The sequence below is a fragment of the Momordica charantia genome (assembly GCF_013281855.1).
Source record: "Momordica charantia cultivar OHB3-1 chromosome 5 unlocalized genomic scaffold, Mcharantia_2.0 BLBB01000005.1, whole genome shotgun sequence".
Classification (NCBI taxonomy): Eukaryota; Viridiplantae; Streptophyta; class Magnoliopsida; order Cucurbitales; family Cucurbitaceae; genus Momordica; species Momordica charantia.
Window position 1 is genome coordinate 5,513,467 of NW_028275163.1, and position 13,813 is coordinate 5,527,279.

The 13,813-nt window shown below is 32.6% G+C and overlaps 2 protein-coding genes across 3 annotated transcripts; both read left to right on the forward strand.

Annotated features, from left to right (window-relative positions):
* The first annotated feature begins 5,104 nt into the window (after positions 1 to 5,104).
* LOC111009212 (uncharacterized) lies at positions 5,105 to 9,403 on the forward strand. 2 transcript variants are annotated; one of them, XR_015790899.1, is made up of 8 exons: positions 5,105 to 5,369; positions 5,991 to 6,372; positions 6,768 to 6,964; positions 7,052 to 7,193; positions 7,335 to 7,494; positions 7,687 to 7,771; positions 8,754 to 8,820; positions 8,903 to 9,403. XR_015790899.1 is itself a non-coding variant. In XM_022282219.2 (6 exons), exons 1-6 carry the CDS (start codon positions 5,299 to 5,301, stop codon positions 7,722 to 7,724), a joined length of 990 nt encoding a protein of 329 aa, XP_022137911.1. In that variant the 5' UTR covers positions 5,105 to 5,298; the 3' UTR covers positions 7,725 to 8,035. The 2 variants fall into 2 exon arrangements, 1 of the variants encoding a protein (XP_022137911.1); XM_022282219.2 differs by lacking the exons at positions 8,754 to 8,820; positions 8,903 to 9,403 and having other exon boundaries at positions 7,687 to 8,035.
* On the forward strand, positions 9,391 to 11,166 carry PER1 (1-cysteine peroxiredoxin 1). The gene is made up of 3 exons (XM_022282220.2): positions 9,391 to 9,531; positions 9,665 to 9,813; positions 10,500 to 11,166. The coding sequence occupies exons 1-3, from the start codon at positions 9,414 to 9,416 to the stop codon at positions 10,890 to 10,892; spliced, it is 660 nt and encodes a 219-aa protein (XP_022137912.1). The 5' UTR covers positions 9,391 to 9,413; the 3' UTR covers positions 10,893 to 11,166.
* Positions 11,167 to 13,813: the final 2,647 nt, after the last annotated feature.

Consider the following 13,813-nt stretch of genomic DNA (forward strand, 5'->3'; position numbering starts at 1 on the left):
TATCAATTATGTCATCCTCGTTGCCTTATTCTCAACCATCATCGTGACAGGTAAAGAAAGATTAGGTAAATTTCTCAAATCATGCTGATCACGTATCTCAATACAATTAACACTGATAGCTTTCACATATTCCAAAAATGGTATTTGAGCCGATTGCTGTCGCACCTCCATCGTCGCACACCTTCTGCTCCATCATATTTGCCTCTGAATCATGGAAGTTCTCTAAATCAGAATGCAACAAAAATAAAGAGTCATTCCAAGAGATTGCAGGCGGGAGCCCTCTCAAATTGTGTGCCTGATAACTCTTCAAAACACTTCGGTGACGAAACCATGGACCATACATAACAATGTTGGCTTTGATTTTGTCAGCTGCAACAGCATTATCAGCATCTAACGGGGAGATCCCAACACCCAACCACCGCCAGCCATCATAAAAACTAGCGGGAAAGAAAGATCCTCTTCGAAAGTCGCTCTACAACAGTAAGAGAGGTCCTTATAATATATTGATCAATGCTACTTACTAATTGAAAAAAAAAAAACCACGAAAAATTTGTAACAAAGTAGGGAGGAACACCCTCTGAAAAAAGTCAGCCAGGACTGAGAAAAAACGCACACCCTTCGCGGAGAAGAGAATGAAGGGAGGGGAGTTGGCCACTAGCTACCTCGTCCCATTTTTTTAAAAGATTTATCTAATTCTCTCGATGTTATGTCATCTGTAAACTTTGCAATTAGATTATTTTGGAAATAAAATAAAGTGAAGATTTTAAAATGTAAAAGCACGTGTATCTTCAAAAAAAAAAAAAAATTAAAAGCACATGTATCATTTTCTTTCCATCTTAAATTAAGTTCTCTCCTCTATTCTTATTTATGCTAATAGACCCCATATTTTTATTTCAATATTTTCATTTGTAAATTTTTCTCCCTTCAACAAATTTAGCCCACCTTAAATAGAGTATTCAAAAACGATTTTATGTTTCGAAAATCTTTAAAATATGAATTACACCAAAAGGCGAAAACTTTTCAAAAATATTATTGGGTTCAATCCAAAATTCACTGCCTGTTCTTAAAAACGTTTGAATTACGTTTTTGTTGTTTTCAAATCTTTAGATAGTTATTATTATATTTTAATAATAGATGGGTTTATGGTTGCAATATTTGTCTTCTACTACTAAATATATTTCTGTAACTAGCTCGATGCCTTTGAAAATTTTCTTTAAATATGCTGAAGCATATATTTTATTTATTTAGATAAATATATTACAATTATAGGGTAAGTTTGAATTGAAAAAAAATTATGCATTGACCACTCATTCATATTTAAATTATAATACCTTTTTTATATATATAAATATATATATATATATTTATTTATTTATTTATTTGTCTTAATCATATTATATATACAATCCATGACATACCTGAATTTATTTCATATAAATTAAATTATTTTTTTCTTTGTTTTATGTATCATGAACTTTAAGAATGTTGTATCATATTTGATATATTGTACCAATATTATGTAACAAGATTATATTGTGAACCCATGTAAAAGTTCTAGTGTACGATATTATCTTATGTACCCATTTTATTTTTATAAAAATAATATTATAAATTATAATATAAGTTGTATATTTATTTTAATTATTTAATTAAATAAATTTTATAAATCAACACATGCTAGTGTATTTAGTAATACAATTTTAAATTCAATCAAAACAATACATTACAAAACATTTCAAAACATTTTTAAATCTATATTCAATTTATGAATCCGCTACCAAATACATTCTTGAAAACGTGAATACATAGGATGTAACTCTTGTTTTTTTTTTCATATTCATGTTTTAAAATCACTGGTCAAACCTACCCTTATAGTTTTGTTAAATATCTAATTTTTAAGTTTTTTTTTATATATCTAATGATGCTTATAATTCCTTAATATATATAGATAACAAATAAAATGTAATTATAATATTTTAAATTGGACAAAACAATTATTTAATTATTTTAAAATAAAGTTACAAATATAAAGTACTATATACGAGTGGGTAACAAATAAAATCTAATTATAATATTGATTAAATAAGACAAAATAAGTTAACATTAAAATAACATATCAAAATACTTAAAAAGATATATCGTTAACCAAACTGTTTTCAATAATAATAATGTTTGGAAGAGACAATCAAGACCCATAGAAATTTTTTATCGTTACTACAACGATGACAATGTTGCTTTAAAAAAAACAAACAAAATATTACAATATCATATAACTTAAAATACCGCAGTGAGAATAGAATTATATGTGGGCACATCCTATTATTCTCAATGACCGGTGATTGAGCCTTACATTAAACCTTTGAATTTTACCTTTCTTTCTTAAATAAATAATCAACTTTCTACTCGTTTTGTTTATTATTATTTTGTTTTGTTTTTATTCATTGAAAATACAATTTATTTATATATATGAAAAATTGAAAACTATAATTATATATATATATATATATATATATATATTATTTATTATTATTATTTAATAAGAAAATAATTTTATTTTAAACTTTCTACTTGTCTACTCAATGATATTATTATAAGTATTTTAGTAAGATAATAATAATAATAGTTTCAAGATGTATAGGTGTTTTTTTTAAAACATCGTTATCGTCTCTCGAATAAACGATCTTAATTACAAATCTAGTTGGTTGTCTCATATTTTGATTTTTTTAAAAAATTAGACGTGTTCTCGTTTGGTTGATTATTCATATGTCATTTCTTGATCATCTATTTTATAAATATTCTTCTTGAAAATAGTTTGGTTAATAGTATAATTTTTTTTTTGAATAAGTTCGATAAAATACAATATTAAAACAAAAACCCTAGAACTTGGATCCTTGCAATATAATATGTGGGTTGACTCGAATTTTGGCATGGGCCTAATGGATGCCGTTCGTACCGGCCCATTTTCTTCCCAAATTGAAGAAGATACAGAAATTTGGGTTGTATTTGAGGACTTCTTGTGAAATAAGGTTGGTGATTCATAATCACATTTGCTTGAGGTGAAGTATTTTCTATCAAGACTATATACATGTTTGTTAATTATGTTATTTTTTATTTCTGTTTTTAAAAATTAAGCCTACTATTATCTATTCCTCATTATACCTGATTCATTCTTTTAATTCAACAATATATTGGGTGGAGATTTAAACCTCAAAAAATGTAGGATATATATCTCTAAAAGAATTAGAGATTAGAATTTGGATCCTTGCAATATAACGGGCGTGGGTCGACCCAAATTTAGAAATGGGTCTAATGGATGCTGTCTAGTCCGGCCGGTAGACTTTCGACCCATTTTCTTTCAAAATTGATGGAAATGCAGAAATTTGGCTACATATGAGAACGACTTCTTGCGAAACTAGGCTCGTAAAATCACCATAGTCAGTTAAGTATTTTCAATCAACATGAGCATATCTGGAATCCGTTTGATGACCATTTTATCTTTAGTTTTATGTTTTTAAAAAGTTAAGTATATGAATATATTCCACCCATCAAATCTTTTTTAACCTAACATCATATAAAGGTGAAGATTTAAACATTCGACCTTTTTATGGATAATATTTATTAACGATTGAGTCATGCATAGATTGGTTGTTATTGTAATTAAAAAATCAATATATCTATTATCAAATAAAACTAAAAATTCTCAAGTAATATAACAAAAATTAAACACTATTTAGGTCTTTATATTTTAAGCTTAATTTCAATTTTTTAGTTTAAAAAATTTCATTATAATTTATATATAATTGAGTTAAATCTCCAAAAATATCAATATCATCATCCTTTTAGTTCTACAGTATATTGAATTAGAGATCATATATACTTTCATTCGTTGAACTATCATTGTAATGAACATTTTATGAACATGAGGATGAATTTTGTAGGTTATGGTTTTAAAAGATATGTAGTACAACCCTATATTTTTAGCACGACCATTTTATCTTCGCACAATTAAGTACTCATGAAAATCAGTTCGTTACTTATCATCGTCATGTTAAAAAATATAACATGTCACGTTAAAAAAATTATAGGTACAGTAAATATAATTCTTTTATTGGTACATCTAACATGTGGGCGAAGATTCGAACTTGGTCATATATAGCTTAACCAATTAAGCTAGATTTAAGTTTGTGAAAAAGGCCACGTACCATATCTCCCTTTTAAATTACATTATCTCTCCTATTTATAGTTTTAATAAAATAAATTGGACCCTATATTTTTTAATTATTTTAAAATAAAATTACAAATAGAAAAAAAAATATATATAAATGGGTAACAAATAAAATATAATTATTATATTGATTAAATATGATAAATAAATTAACAATAAAATAACATATCAAAATGGTTAAGCAATAAAATTAAATTATAATATTGATTAGATAAGAAAAATAATTATTTAGTTATTTGAAAAAATAACTTTTCAAAAAAAAAAAACTGTACTTTAGATTACAAATATTCTTTAGACTAAAAGAACAAACAGATTGAATTTGGAGAGAGAAAATTTTACAAATGAACTGAGAGAAGAATGTGAAGTTATTGTAAAAATATTCAAATAAATACGATAGAAGGTGAAAGAAATTAAAGGGAAAAAAAGATAAAAATTATTTTCTGGAAAGTATAAATGGAAGAGAGAATCTAATTTAAATGAGAGAGAATTTTTGTACCTTTAGAATTGGGTCTACTTTTCTTTATTTATAAAATAATCTCGCAGCAAATATTAGAATAAAATTAATGGGAGTAGTATATAAATTTTTCTAGTGGCTCAAATTCTCTTTTACTTAAAATTAAAAATTTTCTACCATATTAATTTATGGTGTGTTATTTTTAAATTATATTGATTTGACGTGACATAACTCAATATAATTGGTATATTTTATTTTTAAATAATATTGATTTGACGTGACATGACTCAATGTAATTGAGATGTATCTCTAGTTAAGAAGATAGTGAATTTGGGATGTACAAAGTAGTATAAATTTTAATTTAATTAAATCAGTATATTAATAAGGAAAAAAAAAAGAAAAATTAATTTAAGGCATACGAGTTCACGCCACCGCCAGACCCATCGTAGAACATCCTAGAACCTTCCATTCAAACTAACCGCACCGACTGCTCTTCTGTTTCCTTTCCCTTCTGCAACTCCCAACGGAACAGAGAAGAAGAACAAGAAGAAGAAGCTGAAAGGTGGTAGCCATAGATTTAGCTTTAGCTTTGTGATCGCGGAACCGAACCGTCGGATCAATGGCTGCCGACGCCGAAGCTGCACCAGCTGCGGAGTTGGCGCTCGCTGATACTGACATCAACTGGGACAGGTTTCTCCACTAACTTTCCCTCTGCGACCGCGTTCCTTCCATTTTGCATCAATGCTCTGCTAATTTACTTTTCTTCATAGCGACTGTCATGATCCTCGCTGATTTTTGGCTTACCGCGATGATCGGTGGTGGTTTCCGTTTTAGGATTTCGCTCAAGGGACTAACAAAAGCTTTTGTGGAATTTTGATGGTTTGTCTGAGACCTGGAAAATTTTTGGTTACGAAATGCGTTAGATTCTGGCAGTTCATTCACTGACATCACTTTTTTTTTTTGTTCAATTCAATGAGCATTCGGATTTTGGAACTTAAACTGAGTTGATCTTCTATATTTGCTGATCATTGCACGGTATAACGTATAATTCGAAATTAGGCGATTTCTGGAGTTCTCCTACACTTTACTTCCAACGTTATCGTCTTGAATGATGCCCACACGTATGCCTTTAGGCTTTTCTTATCAGTAACACTCTTGCCAATGCTATTGTTGGTTCCTTCTCAAAATGCCATAATCTTTTGTTATTAAGAATCGGATTGGAGCTCGTTTTTAAGGATATTTTGTAATGTATTTCCATGCTTCGTGTGTTGTATTCCTGCTTCTTGTAATGTTACTGATGACTTCAACTAGGTTGGACAAGACAAAGTTTCATATAATTGGGGCAATGCTTTTTACTGTTCAGTCAGCCTTGTTACATCCCACAGCAGTTGTGAAGACTAGAATGCAAGTAGATGGATCTGGTCTATCTCACATGCGTGGAGTATCGGTTTTCTGGAATATATGGAAGTCTGATGGGATCTATGGCTTATTTAGAGGTTTTGGTACTTCAGCTATTGGATCAGTACCTGGTAGAGTACTGGCTTTAACATCACTAGAAGTATCAAAAGACATTATGTTGAAATATACTGGACATCTGGATATGCCTGAAGCAACACGTCTTGGCCTTGCAAATGGAGTCGCAGGCATGATCTCGCATTTAGCTTCATGCGTATACTATGTGCCATTGGACGTGGTAGGTGAACCTTTCCTTTCGAATTCGATTTTTATGAAAAATTTTGCTTTGAGGATTGGAACTGAAACTTGATGAGAATACTCTTTAAGACTTGATTAATATACAAAGATTTTCCACCCATGGTCCATGGTCCTAAGTTCCCCTGCTAAATATCAATTTTAGTTTTTAGTTCAGAGTCTTCAGACTTGTTTTCTCTCTACTTGTTTCGAACTCATAAAATATTTATGGTTAAAAGCACAACTAAGTTTAACTCTTGTTTGAATGAGAGATGTAGCTCTGCTACTTGACAGTTTAGGATTTCTAGTAAATTAAATGAACACAGCTTTATGTTTTAGGCTGTATCTACTACTTTTGATGTCCCTGAATAATTATGCAATGTCAATTGTTATTTTTAGATTTGCCAGAGGCTGATGGTTCAAGGGCTACCTGGAACCACTTTCTGCAATGGTCCAGTTGATGTTGTCAAAAAAGTGATGAAGGCTGAAGGATTTCGTGGTTTGTATAGGGGTTTTGGACTAACAGCTGTAACTCAGTCCCCAGCATCTGCTCTCTGGTGGGGTGTCTATGGTGCTGCTCAGCATATTATCTGGAGGTGCAATAATTTTCTAGCATTGTCCTCAGTATTAATTCGTTAATATGGTTAAAATCTTGGACTGTGAAGTAATCTAAACTTTATTAGGAGCTTAGGATATGAAGATAGCATGGAGAATAAACCTTCTCATTTGGAAATGGCGACAGTTCAGGCTGCAGCAGGAATGGTGGCAGGTGCTTGTTCCTCTGTCATCACGACTCCTGTGGACACAGTAAAGACGCGACTTCAGGTAACGTAGTAACTTGAATTAGTGCGTCAGTATGAGAGGGATATGGATACACATATATATATGCGTGTCACTAGTATGACATAATGAAAAGACTGAAGAGAGGTGCTTTCTTTTATCTGGATCTTTTGTATTCAAATGCAGGTGATTGATAACTATGGAATTGGTAGACCATCTGTGCTCAAGACTACAAGAGCACTTCTCCACGAAGATGGCTGGTTGGGATTTTATAGAGGCTTCGGACCCCGGTTTTTGAATATGTCGCTTTATGGAACTACGATGATAGTGACTTATGAACTGATTAGTAAGTCTGGATTTCAAGTTTTTCTATTGTAAAACACGTAGAGTTATTAATCCTGCTTCTCACCCAGTTTGTAATTAAATTTTATCAATAATAGTCACTATATAGTAGTTATTATAAAAGATTATAACTGCCCTTATATATGTTACCCACGCCTTGTGCATTCTGTTAACTCTTTAATATGATTTTCATCAGAGAGACTTTCCGTGAAGGAGGAGATCGTGACATGCTGAACGGGAGGAGGTGCCTTGCTCCTACGTGACTTAGAATCAATAGAACTGTAAGCTAGCGGCTTAATGTTTTTTTCGTTCTTTTTTTCCTCTTTTTTTTTTCCCTCTTTTCTGGAGTTTGGGGGATGGGTAGTAGGCAGCTTAAATTAGTCGCAGATTAAACGTAGAAGCATCATTGACACAGCACGGAACTATGATAACAGTAGACGAAACGTAGTTCATTCCATTCCATTCTTCCTCAATGTAAACTGAAACGCAGAGGTGTCCTTTTTCATTCTTAAAATCACCAATATCAATTTCATTTTGATCACAAATGTATTATGATGAATCATATTTCTCACACGCGCACAAAAATTAGCTTAAATTAGGAGCTTTTTCGTAGTCAATCTTCAGGTTCATAGGTCCTAAACTATAAATAATTTTGTGTTTATTAAAACTCTTAACCTATTAGATATTATGAATTTATTAATCATTTCTGGACTGAAGTTTAGTGTACTGTGAAACATTTCTAAAGTTAATTTATGAATTTATTAACCACTTCTGAACTAAAGTTTAGTGTACTATGAAACGTTGGTAAAGTTTGGAAACTTATTTTCAAGTACTAAATTTGAACTAGATCCCACGTTAAAAAGATAAAGGACATAACAAAAGTTTATAATATAAGTGGGTTACTTCTCTCATTATCGATAGAACTTATGCATATTAATATGGTATTGAGCCTAAAATTTCAAACGAGCGTTCGGTCAAAAAATAAGATCTAGCTAAGATTAGTGAACCCAAGAGAATCACCATCTATGTTAAGATCCCACGTTGAAAAAAGGGACATAATCAGGGTTTATATAATAAGTTGGTTATTCCTTTAATCATCAAACGATGAAAATGGGACATAATCAGGGTTTATATAATAAGTTGGTTATTCCTTTAATCATCGAACGTTGAAAAAAGGATATAATCAGGGTTTATATAATAAGTTGGTTATTCCTTTAATTATCAATTTATTTTGTGATGGAATCACGAATCACCCGAAAACAGCCTTCTCCCTCCCTCCACCCATGTACATGGTTGCAATTCTGTTGGAGCTGCTGCCCGGTGATTTAAGGTACCAGAATATTGCGTCTTTTTTGGTTGGGCAATAATATTGCGTTTTTTAATCTGTTCTAATGTTACTAAATTGTGGATAGGTGAAGGGCTGGTAGCGCTGAATGAGACCAGCCAGTATGATCGATCAAAAGAGTTCGGGTTCGAGAGGAATAAAATATCTTCAATCTGCATATATCCACTGCTAGATTTTCATACGCTGATCGAATCATCGAGGGCGATTTCAAAAATACTCATCCAGATGTCGTTGTCGTGTTCCCTAAAATGCAATATTTGGACACAATCGAGTTGTTGGATAGCCGTGAGGAAGGAAAAAAAACGGAGAAAATTGGATACTGGACGTGGGTGTTCGTGGAGAGAGACAAGTAGATACCACATTTTTGTCAAAATACACGCAACGTCTCACCAGTTGACACGAAAACTGCCACGTTCGCTTCATGCAGCAGACCAGGAAATCGCCAAAGCGGCATATATATACACGTAAGGGGAAAGAAAGAAAACACATCAGAACTCAGAACGCGGAGAAGAGAGTATTTCGAATTTGAACTCTTTCACGTTTACGTACCCCCTTGTGTAGGAAAGAAGTAGGAAAATATGCCAGGCCTTACAATCGGCGATGCAGTACCCAACCTTCAAGCCGATAGCACCCATGGGAAGATCATTCTTCACGACTACATCGGCGGCGGCTGGGCCATCATCTTCTCTCACCCAGGTACTTTTGGATTTGCGAGTTAATATTGATGAACATTGTGGCTTGCAAAGATAAAATATTATGATGGTTTGTGGGCATAATGGAAATTTAATACTGTGGTTGTTTGTGGGTTTTGGCATTGGGTTGCATGCAGGTGATTTCACTCCGGTGTGTACCACGGAGCTAGGGATGATGGCTGCTTACGCAGAGGAGTTTGGTCGAAGGGGTGTGAAGCTCATAGGATTGTCTTGCGATGATGTTCAATCTCATACCGAGTGGATCAAAGATATCGAAGCCTACAATGTGAGCTTTTTTTATCTCTATCTTTTCCCTTGTTTGTCTGCTGATGTTACCGATCCGCACCCATCTTAAGAGACTTAATTTTTTCTGTTACAGAAAAAATGTTTCTTTTTCTCTCTCTCTCCCACTTGTCAAGTGGTTAAAGAACGTGTTATATATATATATTATATGAACAATATTTTTGCCCGTCCGGTGTGGTTTATTTGTAGATAAGTAGATCACTAATATTTTTAACCACTGAAAACCCATAATCCACAAAGAGAACTTTGAATAAAGAATGATTACTTCTAACTTAAAAAATAGTAGTTACTGTTGTTAATGGGTGTTTTTCTGGACATAGAATGAAAATACAGGTATGGATGTTTTGAAATTTTGAATGCATGTAGTTAATTATGTTTTTTTTTTAATGATATCACCTTTGTGGGGATTCGAACCTTGTAATGAAATTTGGGCGTATTTAGTTACGGGTTTTGTATATGTTGTGTTAATTTATAGTGAATTTAGTAGGAAGATACCTGTATGATTTATATCCAGTGCCATCCCTGAACTATATAATCTTATAGTTCCAAGTTCAAGGTGATCATAATTGGTAAAGTATGAGGGTGACTGATTGATTTAGGGCCCGTCGGGTAACATTCTTGTAATTTAAGTAACTTAAATTTACGAGTAACTTACAAATGTGGTTGCAGAAAGGAAAAAGGGTGACATATCCAATACTGGCCGATCCGAATCGGGAGATCATCAAAAAGCTGAACATGGTCGACCCCGACGAGAAAGATTCGTCGGGGGCTCCAGTGCCTTCGCGGGCGTTGCACATTGTCGGTCCGGACAAGAAGGTGAAGCTGAGCTTCCTGTACCCAGCAAGTACAGGGAGGAACATGGAGGAAGTGATGAGGGTTGTGGAGTCTCTGCAGAAGAGTGCAAAGCACAGGGTGGCGACCCCAGCGAACTGGAAGCCCGGCGACAAGTGCTTCATTGCGCCGAATGTGCCGAACGAGGAGGCCAAGGAGATGTTTCCTCAAGGCTTCGAGACTGTGGAGCTTCCATCAAAGAAGGAATATTTGCGTTTCACTGCTGTGTGAATAAGAAGCAGCTAAGCTAAACTAAACTAAGGCTCTAAAATGTGAGAGATTTTGTGTGCATGTGTGTGTGTATGTGGGAATGAGGGTCTCTCTTTGTGTGTGTGTATGTGGGAATGAGGGTCTCTCTTTGTGTGTGTGTATGAGAGATTATGTGTATGTGGTATGATGAAGCAATAACTAACCTTATGGTTCTCTCTGTATTTGCAACAGATAGAATGGATTAAATAACAAATGCCTCATATATCTTATAAGAGGCTCAAGAGGACCATGATCATATATATCTATATAATTTCTCATTATAATTCCTTAAGATTTCTATTCAACAGATCACACACTAAATGGGGGAGTCAACAACCCATAATCAATTTACTCAATATGTCCATTCTTTAATTTGTTATTCAAATATTTACCTTCAATCAGGATGTTGATGGGGTGGGATGAGTTAGATTGAGGCACTTTTTTAGATTCGATTCAATTTAATTGATCTGGTTGGATTGGTTCGAGTCATTCCGGACAATTTATTCAACTTGGATCATTTGGGCAACTTATTCAAAACTCGGGTAAAGGTTTTAAACATTTATTTACATATTATTAACCTTTAATCACATTTATAAGGTGAAATTTCACCTTAAAAATTAAAAATTTTATTTTTAGAAATTGCTGTAGAATAAATAATCTTAAAGGAAATAAAATTAAAATAAATATATCCCATATACTTTTTTTATAATTAAAATAAATGATTAATAATTAAAAAAATGATTTTAAAATTAATAATAAGTTTAGAGTAGTTCGGTTCCATCTTAGGTGAATTCTTGAATCAATCCAACCAATTTATTTGAATACTGTCACGAGGTATAGGGTCCAGTATGAAGTACGAGAATACTGTCACGAGGTATAGGGTCCAGTATGAAGTACGAGAACAAATTAGAATTAAACTAACTTACTTTTACGAGAACAAATTAGAGTTAACAAATTAGAATTGAACTCAAGTCTTAAAGTGAAATGACCAAAATTATAACTTAACATTTCTTTTTTGAAAAGAAGCCACGTCAAGATGTTGACATTTCCATGTATCCATAGATTCGATGTTGACATTTCCATGTATCCATAAATTCGACATCGACACGAGGGAAAATCGACGTTTCCATAATATTAAAAAAGATTAATAAATTATGAAAAATATCAACAAAATTTCACAAATATTGACATAATATTAATATTAATAATTTTTGACTTATTTAGAAATAAATTATTATTTGTCAATTTAAAATTTTTTGGAATTTTTTTATTTTTATAACTTTTTCAGAATTATCACATTTTTATAAAATTGAGAGTCCTTTTGCAAAAAATAAAATTGAAATTTCAATATTTTTATTGTTTAAAACGTTAGGTAGTATTTAACTCAGGAATTCCTCCACAGTGTGAAATGGTTGGGAGAAACCTACAAATTTTCAAAACTACTCTGGTAAATTCTGTTGGATTTTGTTTGAATTTGTGGGCTGTAGTTGGACTTTTTTTACAATATCTTTGCAGGCTTTAGGGATTAGCTGTAAGCCTGTAACACATTTTACATCCCCACAACGTAATCCAACCATTATCTTCTCTTCTATGATTCGCATAGTGAAAAAATAAAATAAAACAAAATCCTAGTTCTGTATTTCTTCCATTTTTGTTGATTTTGATTTAACTTTTGTTAATTTTAATTTTAATTTATGTATTTGTTCATGTTAGTCATGGTAATTTTTAAAAAATTTATTAAACGAAGTTTGATGTTAAAATTATGGTAGAAAGAAATGAGATGACAATTAAAGTAAAGAAAATAAAATGAAAAAAAGGACAAAAATGGAAAGATTAAAATATTATTAAAAAAAAAAAAGAAAAAAATCCAAGGGAAGGGTTTTGCTTTGGCCCACTGAAAGAGCCTTTTCCTTCTCTTTTGACGAACTTCTTATGGTGTCTCCCTCCCACACCACCACGGCGCCACCTCCTTTTCAACGGTCTAGAACGGTGCGTGTCTACTGGTTTGGTTACTAAATTTTAAATTTGGATCAATAAAACAAATGATTCGTACTTTTATAATATTGTTTTATTGATTTAAATTCTTTACTTTCAAAATTTTGAAATATCCATTTTCATCCTGATTCTCAGTCTCGAGAACAAAATGAGTTGGAGACTAAAATATCCTAAAAGTTGATAAATTTTAATCATTCTACGTGTTTGTGTATGGAAATGTGTTTGTCTAAACTTTAGACCATCAAATTTATCCTTTCCGTGAGTCAGGTAACCTGCAAGATAAAGATGAGCACTCTGATGTCTAAGTCAATCGGAGAAGGGATTTGAACATGCCTTGTTGGTGTACCTACCAATTTGTCTTATAGGTGAATGAGGAAGGAGTGGTATCAATTTTTTGTGATCTCCTCGTTCGGTCAAGGGATGTGTCGGAAATTACGGACCACATTTAACAACATTTACTCCCTTCCTATAAACTCTGCACGTTCTCGTACTCGCGGGGTACTAAATAGGTCAGCAAAACTGGAGATGCCTTGAAAAGATTAGACATCGATCTCAATCATTGCTGGTATGCGAAGCTTGGTGGATGTCACTTTGAGTCTTAGACAAGGCAAAACGCTTTATCTTGTCCAACCCAAGCTGAGAATTCGACAACATTGAGAAACAGTTAGAAACTGCTCAACAGCCTCACTAACCAAAGTAACCAACTAACGACGGTTGTAACAGAAAGATTCCCTCTTAACCCCTATAAATACGTCTTCACCCCCACTTACATGTATGTATTGGATAGATTCGAGATTGAGACTGACTTGAGCATCACAAAGTTTGTTATTTGCATGCAAGTTTTCTTACATACCTTGTTCCGCTTAACTCCGCTAGTCAGCTCGCGCGAATTTCGAACCATTCAGAAT

Coding starts and splice junctions, on each gene's coding strand:
- PER1 (XM_022282220.2), top strand. CDS start 9,414: ATGCCAGGCCTTACAATCGGCGATGCAGTACCCAACCTTCAAGCCGAT. Junction 9,532..9,664: donor CATCATCTTCTCTCACCCAG/GTACTTTTGGAT, acceptor GGTTGCATGCAG/GTGATTTCACTCCGGTGTGT. Junction 9,814..10,499: donor AAGATATCGAAGCCTACAAT/GTGAGCTTTTTT, acceptor ATGTGGTTGCAG/AAAGGAAAAAGGGTGACATA.
- LOC111009212 (XM_022282219.2), top strand. CDS start 5,299: ATGGCTGCCGACGCCGAAGCTGCACCAGCTGCGGAGTTGGCGCTCGCT. Junction 5,370..5,990: donor ACTGACATCAACTGGGACAG/GTTTCTCCACTA, acceptor GACTTCAACTAG/GTTGGACAAGACAAAGTTTC. Junction 7,194..7,334: donor CAGTAAAGACGCGACTTCAG/GTAACGTAGTAA, acceptor ATTCAAATGCAG/GTGATTGATAACTATGGAAT.